The 13,376-nt window shown below is 35.6% G+C and overlaps 2 protein-coding genes across 3 annotated transcripts; one reads left to right on the top strand and one right to left on the bottom strand.

Moving 5' to 3' along the window:
* Positions 1-264: 264 nt before the first annotated feature.
* Positions 265-4,258, bottom strand: LOC107217549 (programmed cell death protein 6). 2 transcript variants are annotated; one of them, XM_015655113.2, is made up of 4 exons: positions 3,815-4,258; positions 3,296-3,402; positions 2,264-2,571; positions 265-1,989 (listed from the first exon to the last, which is right to left on the bottom strand). In XM_015655113.2, the coding sequence occupies exons 1-4, from the start codon at positions 3,868-3,870 to the stop codon at positions 1,888-1,890; spliced, it is 573 nt and encodes a 190-aa protein (XP_015510599.1). In that variant the 5' UTR covers positions 3,871-4,258; the 3' UTR covers positions 265-1,887. The 2 variants fall into 2 exon arrangements, with proteins under 2 accessions (XP_015510599.1, XP_015510600.1); XM_015655114.2 differs by having other exon boundaries at positions 2,264-2,532; positions 3,815-4,252.
* Positions 4,259-11,412: 7,154 nt separating this feature from the next.
* LOC107217550 (soma ferritin) lies at positions 11,413-13,179 on the top strand. The gene is made up of 3 exons (XM_015655115.2): positions 11,413-11,721; positions 11,810-12,034; positions 12,190-13,179. The coding sequence occupies exons 1-3, from the start codon at positions 11,623-11,625 to the stop codon at positions 12,379-12,381; spliced, it is 516 nt and encodes a 171-aa protein (XP_015510601.1). The 5' UTR covers positions 11,413-11,622; the 3' UTR covers positions 12,382-13,179.
* Positions 13,180-13,376: the final 197 nt, after the last annotated feature.

Genomic DNA, 13,376 nt, shown 5'->3' with positions numbered 1-13,376 from the left:
CGACTTGCGAGTAGTAATAAAAAATGAGTGGGACTCTTTCTTTTTTCATCTCGGTGGATTTTTCAATATTTAGACATATTTTAATATCATCTTTAAGACAAATTTTTTCCAAAATTTTTGCAATATTTCATGCAGGACACGGTGGGGTGCTTCAAAAGTGCTACTAATTTACCATGTCAAAACGATCAGAAGTAGGTACCTACATAATTAATCAATATTTCATAAAACAAAAAAATCAAGAGATAAAGGAAGGTATTGAGAATATCACGTATAAGGAGAAGATTTATTTTCTTCATAAAGCTATTTTACATATTTTCAAATAGCTATAAAAATAATTGGAAAATAGATGAACGTATAAGAAATAGGGAACAACTACAAATGGAGTAGAAAGATTATAAAAGCATTTTTTGAAGTGATTTTTTTTGTTTACTCAGTTAGTACTCTTTTTATACATAGGCATAATTGACATTGACACATTTTATTGTTAGATCTTGGTAATCGGTCAATGATATAACATAGTGTTATACGCAGAAGGCTTTCACTAATAAATGGTGAAACTACATGTCATTCTTAAATAATAATGCTGATATACATTTGGGCGCTCTGCGTGAGCTACATAAAAAGTTAGAACTCGAACCATAGATATCTCTGAAAACGAAATATAACTTTAGGCAAGAATATTTCGATACATTTTTTTAAAAAATCTAACAATTTAACAACTCCTGTACATTTATTTGTACATTTATATTTGTAGCTCAAGCATATTTAGAAAATCCACATGAGAATTCATTAATTCTTATCAGAGAATGTATGCATAGTGAAAGTGAATACAAGCTCGATAGTATCACTTTGGCACCATTTGTATCATCGTCAACCGGTATTTGTAAAAAAAGTGGCATATACAAAGTTAAATGTATATAATATAAAATTTTGCTACATCTTTCATGTAGTTTTTATTTGCAAATATCAAAGGCTGTAATTCAAAGTTTATAACGTTTCCAGGTAGTTAGAATTGTTTGGCAGAGATTTTATTGTATCTGACACATTTGTAAAAAATCTTACACACATTCCACTTCGAATTCCGAATCGTACTCAAAAAAATATCCATTTGTGTCCGATGATTCGTGATATAAATTTTTTAAATCATATTATGACTGGCTCAAGTTGAAAATAACACCATTCCGATCATTTTGTCGATTAAAATCCACAAAAAATTGAATACAAATTTGTTTTATCGTTTTTCATTACATCTAACCATATTTGCTTACTTGATACATTCTTGGTGTAAATGCTTATTAAAACGTGTGCCAAAGTTAACGACATATTTTTAAAGCAGTCCGCAACATGCTTACCTAATTTAATAGGCTAGAGGAACAAGAGATATCACGGTAATATTTTCGTCACTTAGGTTTTGCTTACGAAAGATAACATATTTGATAAATTGGCATTTGCATAATAATATTGATTAGTTATAATTAGTAAAGATATAGTGGTGTATGTATTATCACCTATATACATATATGTATACCAATAGTTATTAGCCACGACCAATAATATAATTAATAAAATTTTGCATATAAAAATAATGTAGCATTACTGCATGGAGAAACAGCAGTGAATGTAATTAATGCAAGAACGTAATCTATGAAAGCTTCTGGAATACATGTTTATACATTAGATAAGTGTAATAGTGCGAAAAAAACGTAATTGGGACTTGTTTAATCACAAATATAAGATCAGTTGCACTAGATGTAAATACATCAATAACGATATTGATAATAGTTTCACATTCTTCTGAATATAACAATACTAAAAATAATAATATTATAGTAATTATGAGAATGTGCCACAAAATACTTAGAACATATACTCTGTATACATTCTTCTTCAAACTTTAAGATTAAATACCATCCCAAGGAATTGCTCGTAGTGAATTGTTATCACTCCATCTTGATCGGTGTCAAACTGTCTAAAGGCCGATGTCAATGTCTGTAAGTGAAAACGGTAATAATTAAATATACACTTGCAATAATAAAATGATTGTAATTTGATTTTATTATTTTTATTAATGCAAAAGAGTATTTTATTGGCTACTGTTGCAAAAGTTTATTGGTACCAAAATTCAGTGATATTATTGAGCAAAGATTAAGCAGTTACATGATCGAGTGTCAATAAGTCCTTATGTACAATGACTCATTACTGACGCAGAGATTTTATCTTTCAAACTATATATGAATCAAAATGTAATTCAGAGTATGCTTACATATAGAACGATGCAACATTGGATAAAATCGTCAAAATATATAGTCCCCCTGCCGCCACGATCATACTTCCGTATAAGCGTATTGATTATATGGTCTGACAAACGGTATCCAAAATTGGTAAGTGCAGTTTTGAGTTCATCACGATCAATATTTCCGCTATTGTCACGATCAAATGAACGAAAGCAACTCTGCCAATCAGTAACGTATTTCCACAAAGCTCCAAATTCTTCAAAGCTGACCGTTCCAGTTTGGTTTTTGTCAAACATACCTGGAGAAGCAGGATCGATTTTGTCAATATCAAACATACCTGCATGGAGAGAATCATCATGACTGACTTATTACATACATATTAAATGAGAAAAAATACCACTGTCATGCTGCAAACAAATATTTTCTAAAAAATTTACTCATTCTCCACGCTGTCAATGACGAACAATGATTTCTGACTACCAAGCAAATCTGACATTCTTTTCACATGCTTGAGTAACGACTTATTGTAACAGTGGTTGGTACCTGGGCAACAACTTTTCATATCAAATTTGACTCTGTGTAGTGAGATTTCTATGCTTCTCAGAAACATGCTCAAAACCATAACATTCATGTTGCATAATATTTGGAGACAGTATTATTTCTCAATTCTTAGTAATGTATGTCAATTAAAGTATATAAATTCTAGTTTAACTACAGGTTTCCAGACTTGGCAATTACAAAGTAAATGAAAGCACATAATCTCACAAAGATTTTAATAATTTCTGCACATTGATTTGCTGGTATATCTCAAGTGCATAGCAAAAGTGCAAGACTGTTTTGAATATTCACAGAAATCCGTCTATTTCAGGGTTTAAATTCATTTCCAGTACCATTGATTCATGCATACAACTTCACGTCAGGTAATTGAAAAATAAAGTTAAGATTTATTATTATATATGAATATTATTAATTTTTGCATATTAATTTCAAGAATTTAATTTCAAGCAGTAAAACAGAACAGCATAACGATGAAACAAATGTAACATCTTTTTGAAACTTACCAATCATCAAACGAACTGTTTCAGGATTGAACGGAGTCCAGGTTCCATTAGAAAGAGCTACTTGAAGTTCTTCGGCTGTTATTGCTCCAGAATGGTCTTTATCAACTCTGTAGAAATAAATTACATATAAGTATCAGAGGAAACTGGAGGAAAATGTATAATAGTTTTAAAACGGCAAGCATTAGCGGCATTTACTGACCACGAAATATTATTACTTTCACACGTTCCACTTTCGCAAGAATAGAGGCGATTGGAAAGCACAAAAGTGAAGTAGTTGACGATAGAATCATTTAAACCCATTTTCAAAACGTTCCAATTTTCTAGCAGTAAGATTACTAAGCGTTCGAAAATACAAGGACGATACACTTAAACGTAATATGACGCCGCATATCAATCGGGAGGAAAGAAAGTTTGTCGTCGAGAACACGTCACGTGCAATCAATTACGAATATCAAGTCTCGTTAAACTCCCAATAAAAATAGTTTGTAGGTATTCCTTGTAAATGGATTACAAACTCACCTTTGGAAGACATCCCAAAGAAATTCACGACTCGGCATCGGCGAAACGAACGTCATTTTGTTTACTTTTGATTTACTCAGGCGAAGTCGGGCAAAATAAAACGGTTTCCTATGCACGATTTAGGCTGAAATTACAAGGCCGACAATACAGCCAAGCCCACAGAACTGCGTAATTAGAAACGTCCTGTTAATCGGAAATGCTCTTCACCACTCTTTACTAACCTATGTCCTACGCACAATCGGCGATCGCAGAACAAGTGGAACTCACGAAATGACTCGAAATACACGTCACACTTCAGAAGCGCGTTTCGGTTACTCACGATTCCCGGAAACACTCCGGAGCAGCCAATGACAAGTAAGCACTCACACATGCGCATACCCTTCTAATACATTAGCATCTCTGTGGACGGACCACGGTCGTACAGACTATGGGCGTCTACGCAAGGAGGATACCTAGCCTTTCGAGGATACGGTTGACCGTTGACTGAGGATATATAAAGACTGATAACCCCGGGTTATTTTGCCTGACAGTTTGCCGGGTCTGGCTAGGTTTGGGGGTATTAGCAATTTCACGTATTATCAACCAAGCAACTAACCACGTCGGTAAAAGAAGTTCTTCATAACTAACAACCAGAGATGAGTAGTCTCTGCTAACAATTATCGCGTGCAAAACATTGGTGACATACCGTTGCACAGTGAAATTGAAAAGCAGAGAAAATCCCATTCAAGAAATATCCGTAAGTGGTCGGAGAATTCATACTTCGCCTGACGTTGCATGTTACGCTAATGCTTTAAACATTTGATCGCGTTGTGCGTAGCTTACGCGGTGTTTTCGCCCGGCCGCTGAGACGATAGATATAATAGTACGTTACGTGACAAGTGCAGGAAGTAGGTGATACCTGCCCCTACGAGTTATGTATACAATTTTTTGACACAAGTTGTGGTAAGTTCGCGATAAGATCTGATAAAAGTGGTTTTGGTACACAAAGGAAAGCTAATATGACCTTTTGTAATCGATGTTATTAATCCGAGTATCGCCTTCGCTCCTTAGCGCCGCGTTTGTTTACATCGATTATAATCTGGTCAATACACAGTACGCAGGAGTATGTTATTATAATTCTAGAGATCGCTGTAAAGGTAAAATTCACTTACCGCACGTTCCGCAGGCACGGTAAAACGAACTTACCGCACACCGTGTTAAAAAATAGAGCGTCAGCAACGGTGTAAGCGTCCCATGAACAGATACGAATCGGTTCCTTAAAGGACAGCAGATAATAATTCTCTCGCCCTCTTTGTCGCTCTACTCATCGAGTAGTGGCTACAAGAGGGGAAAAACAGCTAGGCAGGCGCGTGCAGCTACCCCCACTCCATGTGAAGAGCGACAGAGAGGGCGGGGGAATTATTATCTTCCGTCCTTCAGAGAACTGATTTTAGTTTCTTCTGAGCGCCGTGCGGCATCAGTCGTTTCCGACCAATCGGACCGAAATCGCGTGATCTCAGTATCGGTTCAACATTCAGACCGCGTTTGTCTCTATGCGTGGAATATCAATTTTATTATTTTTTTCGCTGATTTTTGGTAAATGCGCAGTTGCATTATTAGCAAGTTTATTCAGTCGGTTCAAATAGACAGCTGCAGCACAACAAGTGAGTGTAGTATCGAGTGCTAGAGTTATTGCGGTGCGGATTTTGTGGATTATAAGAGATTAGTGAAGACCTGAATTGTGTAAAACGTGCGTCGCTTCACCAACGACCCTGAGATGCTACAAGAACTACTACGTGTAAAAGCGTGGAGCAGTCCAGAGTCGAGGTAACAATACTTATTTTATTTCTTGATTGATATTTTCCATTGATTCAAGGTGGTACATTTAAAGTCGGACTTTTGTTCTTGCATTACATGCAATGCATAAATATGAAACTGGACAACAATAATAATTAATTTGCAAACTAAAAGCCAATTTACAAAATTAATTCAAGTCTTCTATTTTGTTTTTCACAGATTTAAGCAGAGACTTCCGAGTAACTCTTTCATTTCTCGGCAACGTTGGTGAGTTTGCATGTGTTAGGTTACGGGTATTTCCCTGGGATTCCTATGTCACGTGGCGTGGCGGTAACAATTGTTACACGAATCTTGGATTTCTTAGCTGCATGGATAGGCTCATTCACGGTCGCAACGTGCTTGACTTTGTCGAGTAATTTTTTTTTCGCAATTTAATTTACCGTAGCCTGCTTAAAGTTAGAAATTTTGCGCGTTGCTAAAAGTGGAATGAGCATCGCGACAGGTAACCATCGCTTACTCGACAATCGCGAGATCGAATTGTATTTCGTAACTGATGTAATAATCTACGTTTGAATTTACCGATGTCGTTTAAGTGGTGGGTTCACCTGAGGTTTGAACATATTCAATTATTCACAATATTGTTAAACCGACAAAATTCCAAAGTCTGGCATAACGTAACGTAATCAAATTGCATCTTATATTATATATCATTTTCAATCTTTTAACAGCCAACAAGTATATTGATCAACTGCAGGCTCAGCTCGCTTAGAAAAATGCTAATTGGCATATAGGATGTTTTTAACCAATTTTACAAAAGGTTAATGTACCGATAGTCTGCCAATATTTACTAAAATAATACATACAATATTAGGGTTGGCGGGATACAACCGCGATATTGCAGTATTCTGAGTAGGCAGACTATGATACAAAAACATTTTGCTCCCAACAGGTAACCAACGAAAATGTAAGTCGGTAACCACGGCGCAAATGATGAAGAATGATGTGTGTTGGAAAAAATGGAGAATCGCTTAGATCGGATATAGGTAACCGGGTAGGTAGCTGAACGTTTTGGGATCCGTCGCGGGGTTTATGCATGTGTATGTGAGAGTCTCTCTTTTCCGTTGGGTGGTTCCGTTGGGAAACAGGCAAGGGTAGGAAGGTCGCGAAGTACCGTGATGTTACTAACTTTTGAATCCACAGCGTCAAACGATCACAGAAATTTTCTTCCCAAAAGACTCCATATTCAAGTCTCTCGACCATTTGTAAGCTTTTCAATATTAACGAAATTGAATTTCCCATTCTTTATCACTCTGTAACCATTATTCAATTGTTATTTAATTTAATTATTTAGTCATTACCGATCATTATTACATTCAATTGATCTCTGTGATTGTCTGAATGGGCAAAATGTATCTCTGGACCATCTATTTCGTTCCGTGGTACGCTAGATGGGGAGAGATGCTGAGCTCGAAGACTTCGCGTCGAAGAGGACCGCCGACCGTCACGCCACACAATAATGCATGCTCTCCAACCTCCCTCCCGATATCGATTTGTATTCTTAGAACAACAATTCGCATAGTAATGTATCTAATTTAAAAAGATGCAGATGTGGATTGGGTTTCTACAGAATTTTTGGAACAAGCCCTAGATGATACAAGGTTTTTGACAGATTAATCTACCGCGCCTTATTGCGCGTAGATTAATCACGAGAATTAGACGCAGCCTTCTGCGCGTAAGGTAATAAATTAAATCGGACACGTTTTCTTACGCGTTGATTTTGCAGACAGTGTACAACAAGTCCCGGATAATACAAATTTTTTGACAGCTTATCTGTCGCGCCTTATTGCGCATAATCACGAGACGTGGACGCAGCCTTTTGCGCGTAAATTAATAACGAGAATTAGATACGTTTTTTTACGCCTCGATTTTGCAAACAGTATATAACAAGTCCCAGATAATACAAATCTTTTGACAGTTTATCTGTCGCGCCTGATTGCGCATAATCACGAGAAGTAGACGCAGCCTTTTGCGCGTAAATTAATAACTGGAATCGACACGATTTTTTACGCGTAAATTAATAACTCGAATCGACACGATTTTTTACGCGTTGATTTTGCAAACAGTATATGAAAGAGTTACGCACTCCCGATGTGCTGATCTTTCAACCCTTCGGTCAATTTTTTTTACGAATAAAAAAGTTTTCAAGTTCCATGTCGGCTTTTGCGCGTGGACTTGATACTTTTCAGTTATAAGAGAAAGCGCGGCATTTGAAAGCCGGCGCTCAACACGCTGGTACAAAAATCTCGGTAGTGTATAGTGACAGTGGAGAATCTTGGCGTAAGTATTTATGAAATATATCTGAATGTACAGAAACACTCGTTTGACTGATCGTATGTTTTTCTGTTTCAGGGCAACAAAACCGATTTTTCAAAAAATGCACTGAGAATTATAGAATGTTCAGTCGAAAAGGATATTTACTTTAATAACTCAAAGCACAAAAAAATTCAAAAAATTTAGTATGTATTTATTCATCAATACAATTAATAATCGAACCCGTATCACCAAGATACAATAACAGATTATATACGAGGTCGAGAATTCCTACTCATCATATTAATAATCGAAGCAACGGATATTAAAGCGAATATCATGTTGGAGTTGACCCTTTTTTGTCAGTATATGGACTTATGTGATTGTGCTAACCATACCTCTATCTGTTTCAGCGAATCAAATTTTTTGTCTCCTTTAGCTAATTAAACATTTTGTCTGTTCTGCTAATCAAACCTTTTGTCTGTTTCAGCCAATCAAATTTTTTGTCTCTTTCAGCTAATCAAACGTTTTTTTTTGTTTCAGCTAATCGAATGTTACGTCTGTGTCAATTAACTAATTTGTCTCTTTTTCGTTAACTAAACATTTTTTACATATCTAAGTTAAGTTTATTTTTGTCTGTGTCGACATATGTCACTAATTATATTTTTCTCTGTTCCAGGTAACTGAGTTTTATTGACTGTGGTGAAAAATTAACTTTCCATTGTTTAGGCTTAAGTCTGATTCAGGTTTGGTTCAGGTCTAGTTCAGGGTCAGTCATCTTGTTTTCACCGATACATAGATTTTGCGATGTAGTTCAGCATCATCATGATTACAAAGTGTGGTAAAGTTTATTCAGCTGTAGTTTTTGTTAATGGTTCAACAGCGTTTTATTGCAATCGTTTTAGTGTCGAGACTTTTTTTCTCGAATCTCTCATAGGTCATGTTCAGTTTGTATTTCACTGTAGAATTATAGAGCTATGTCGTATTTTAGGGGTTGTGCTTATTCTACTCAGATTTGTTTCCATTTCTTCAAAGATGTCTGCATCGTCTTCCAACAGGTAAACGCCAAAGCGATGCGTGTTTTCGATCTTGGTCTAGTTAATTGCTTTATGTATTGACCAAGTTCTCCATTTTAGTGATTATCTCATACCTCGTAAGAATAACAACCGTTTGCGAACATCCAAACTCAATCACCGTTCACCCATAAGATAGAAACAATCACCCTTAATCCCCAATAGAACAACCATCTTTCTTGCATAATTAAAACAGTCATCTTTCATCGATAATAAATAGCGGGTTATATGAACTGAAAAATTTTGAACAAACTGCGAATATACGCAAGTACAAATTAATTGGGTAAAACAATTTATCATAAGTAACATGTGAAAAAAAGTCATCTGGAATTTTTTTCGAAGAAGGTAAGATCGGTCTTGCTATTATTCTCCGTGGAGTAGGCCTACTGGGGATACCACGTAAAAAAAAAACGCGCCGAGTGCTCTACCGCTTCCGGTGGTGTGGAAACAAGCATAAGTGAACTTATTTTCACTGAAAAAATACTAACATATATATTGTCGTTTTTAAAAGACAATTTTATTCTTGCATAAATGGAACTGATTGTCAATAAAACTCCATGCTTCAGTAATGTGTAACGCATGTGGAATCGTAATATCTTCGGATTTCTCTAGTTTAGTCAGAGTGAATTCCACGTTAATACATTTTCCTTTTTGATAAATTTGGTTTCCTAATTAAAGTCAACAAGGTGGATATTCCTTTGGGAATTTATAGTTAGCCAATTTCAACATCTTTCTTCCACGCTTAAACTTTCGCAGTCGATACAAGTTTTTACAATAAAACACGATATTTGCATAACAAATGAGCACGTCACCCGTGATAAACGATGAAGAACAAAAAAACTAAGCTCAAGCGAAGTAGACAGCTATGAGTAATTATAATCTGGGCTAATTGATAATAAATTTTTGAACAATTTTGTGTTTGGGGGTCAGCGGACAGAGTCGCAATTTAACCAAGTAATACGAGTAAAAGTTGAAAAAGGGAACCTTGATCAACTTCAAATTTTTTGAAATTACTTTTGTGATAATGATTGGCCGAGTTCATCGAGGTTTGTTAGAGCATGGACATTAGTATCAATCGAGTCTTACGTAATTTCCAAAAAATATTTACAAGTAGTATTTTTATGTAGAAAGGCCTGGATTTTCCGCTGCAAATAAACTGCATTTTTTTTAAATCACGGAAATCTAACGTCAGTTAAGATATTATTTTTGTATGTCAGCTGCATGTTCTGTCGGAATGAAGATATGAGCGTTGACCGAAGATACATATTATTATATTCAGTTAACGGTACGAGTTAAGTAGCAAACATATGTACAGAAGTTACATAAGGTACATATAGGAACAACTACATATTTCCATCCTTTGATTAACTTCTTCGACTATGTCTCCCATCCTTTGCATCAGGAAAAGGTTTCTAACTCTGTTAACAGTAAACCAGGTGCATGATCAGTGTGCATCTATTGAAATAACATTATTTTTGTCGATCCGATAGAATTAGATTGACATTGCGGAATTTTGCCCAGATGAATCTACGTAGTTGAAAAGTATACGGCGTCCATACGGGGTTGTATGAAAGTTTCAGTCTGTTCCGTTCGTCATTTCATAGGCATAATAATATTCAACTCTGTATTATCTGGGTACACGTGGTGAGCGATGGTAACATCACTTCGTGTCGTCTCTACTTACCGACCGCGTACCGGATTGAACAGTACAACGCTATGTGCTTCCGTATGCTTCAGTCAACGGTGCTTTATACGCTGTTTTAACGTGAACGGATTACTGCAAAACGACATATACTAAAAATAAAATTGCCTGGTCTCAAGATATTAGCAAAAATAAAAATTTTGTACTTGACGTCTTCCCGTAATAACCTTTTTTTAATAACAACGGTCTAACAATACGCAGTGGACGTTATTAGAATTTAAAGGCTCCTAGGCAAATTTTCGTACCTAGTTCTTTGCGGGTATGTATGCCTAGGATCACAATATCCGGTAGCTTTCTTATCGGCGGGAACCGTTTAAACACGCAATCCCATAAGACTCATGACGCAGAAAACCCCATTAGGGTAACTGTTTTCAACAGTCTTCAATCGACGCTCAGAACAATAAAAAGAGTAAAGAACCTTTGAATTTTGAAATCCATCTGACTGAAAGAATTTAAAAAATAGTCTGTACAATGAAACCAGCTGGATCCCATATTTCAAAGTATGAATCAAAATTGTAAAAATGAAAAATGTACGCTCATTTTCTTTCATGATTTCCCGAATGATTTTGGCTGTATTTACGTTGATTTGCCTTCAAATAATGCAAACTGTTATAACTCCTATTTTGAAATATCGGTGAATGTAATACATGCATGGTTACGACTGCGTCGTGCTGCACAGCTGTAAATTGTACCGAAAACTTATCGAAAATTTCGACGTTACTGCAACCCGATCGGGATTTACACAACAGCTGTTCGTCCTGCGCAATACGGCATCACACTTCGCATTTACATTTTTGCAACATTCTGTCTAAGTATCATCACGTGAATCAATTCTCTGTATGACTATTGAGAATTCTTCGGCAGAATTAATAAAGTAGAGCTTCACCGATCACGAGTAATTTCCCTTGCAACCGCGACTTTTTCAACTTTTAAAACATCCTCTAGCCATGAGTATGATAAGACAAAATTTTCACCCCGAATGTGAAAACGCTTTGAATAATCAAATTAACTTGGAATTGTATGCCAGTTACGTGTATCTTTCAATGGTAAATATAGATAATTCTTGTTTAATTTAATTAATTAACTTCAACTTGTACGTAGTGCCTTAGATGTGTAGTTGTTACACTTTTTCAGGCCTATCACTTTGATCGTCATGACATTGCCCTATCTGGTCTCAGCAGCTACTTCAAGAAGGCTTCAGATGACGAACGCAACCATGCTATGAAGTTCTTAACTTACCAAAATAAACGCGGAGGCAGAATCGTTTTTATGGATATCAAATGCCCTGAGAAAGGTGATTGGGGTACCGGTAAAGATGCCATGATTGAAGCGCTGAACTTGGAGAAAAAAGTAAACGAGGTATGATAAAAAATAACAAGATTATGAACGAAGCAAAACTTTGTTTGCTCAACATAACATGTTTGTGACGAGGCTTCTCCCAGATTTACCAAACATTAGCCATTGAATCATTTATTTGCAAATGAGTTAGTATAATTTCTTGCTTCAATTTGCAGAGCTTGCTCAATCTACATACCACAGCATCTGTCCACAGTGATCCAAACTTTTTGGACTTTTTGGAGACGGAGTTTCTGCAGGAACAAGTTGATTCCATCAAGGAAATTGGAAACCATGTCACCAACCTTGAAAGGGTTGGCGAAGGCCTGGGCGTTTTTATGTTTGATAAACAGTTACAGGATTCAGACTAAAACACACCATTCTCTCATTGCGGAAATATTTGCAATTGAGATTATTTTTGACGATAATCTGTGATTGTTAATTTTCTGTGATTGAAAAGCTTTTATCAGTCAAAATATTTGCTGTATCTAATATTTAAATCTTGCATATCAGTTGCTGTAATTTCCAATAGTTGGATTATAACATGGGCAGTATAGGATAATTTTTCTGCACAAGTACTGAGTCATGTATATGGACTGATCGCTGATTGGCGAAAAAGGCTTTCAGTTTTATAATTAGGTAACTCATATAGTCAATTTTAATTGCAATAATGCAAACATGCATACATCAAGATTATTATATGTTTGATGTCGATAGTTTTAATACTCAAGTATTCTTCAACTTTTACTAAAGCTTATCTGTAAGGATATATTGAAGTATTTTTTAAATATGTGTGCTTTTGCTTACACAACCTCAGTATCTTAGATACTGAGAAATAAAGAACTTGATCTTGAAATACTAGTTTATTCTATTCCTGGATAAATCGAGGGCATATTTATTCATCTACATTTTATACGTCCTCACAGATTTGTCAAAGAAAATATAGAGAATATTGAATATAAATATTCAATGTATTTGGTCAATACAACCTTGTATTAATTTTTTCACATTATACCTTTCCAGTGCTGGCTACATTTTGGTTGAAATAAGAATGACAAAGTATACATCGAAACAATTGCAACAAGCAGAATGACTGATGGAAAGTTTTATACAATTTTATTGCGATGTAATGATCGACTATATGCATTGGGACTCAAAATTCAGAACAGTTTTCGTGGAAAAAAGTATTTACCAAATGTAATATAGTTGTAGAATCACGATGAAAACTTTATCCCCCCAATATCGACGGTTGCATATGCTGTTCATAACAAAAAGTTATGATATTTACAAACTGTGCTTAAGCTCTCTAATTTTGTGGTCACGTTGGGATATCAGTAGCCTGTAAGACATAATTGAAAGTATCTTA

This window comes from Neodiprion lecontei, chromosome 6, assembly GCF_021901455.1.
Source record: "Neodiprion lecontei isolate iyNeoLeco1 chromosome 6, iyNeoLeco1.1, whole genome shotgun sequence".
Taxonomy (NCBI): Eukaryota; Metazoa; Arthropoda; class Insecta; order Hymenoptera; family Diprionidae; genus Neodiprion; species Neodiprion lecontei.
This window is presented reverse-complemented; position numbering and strand designations above follow the sequence as displayed.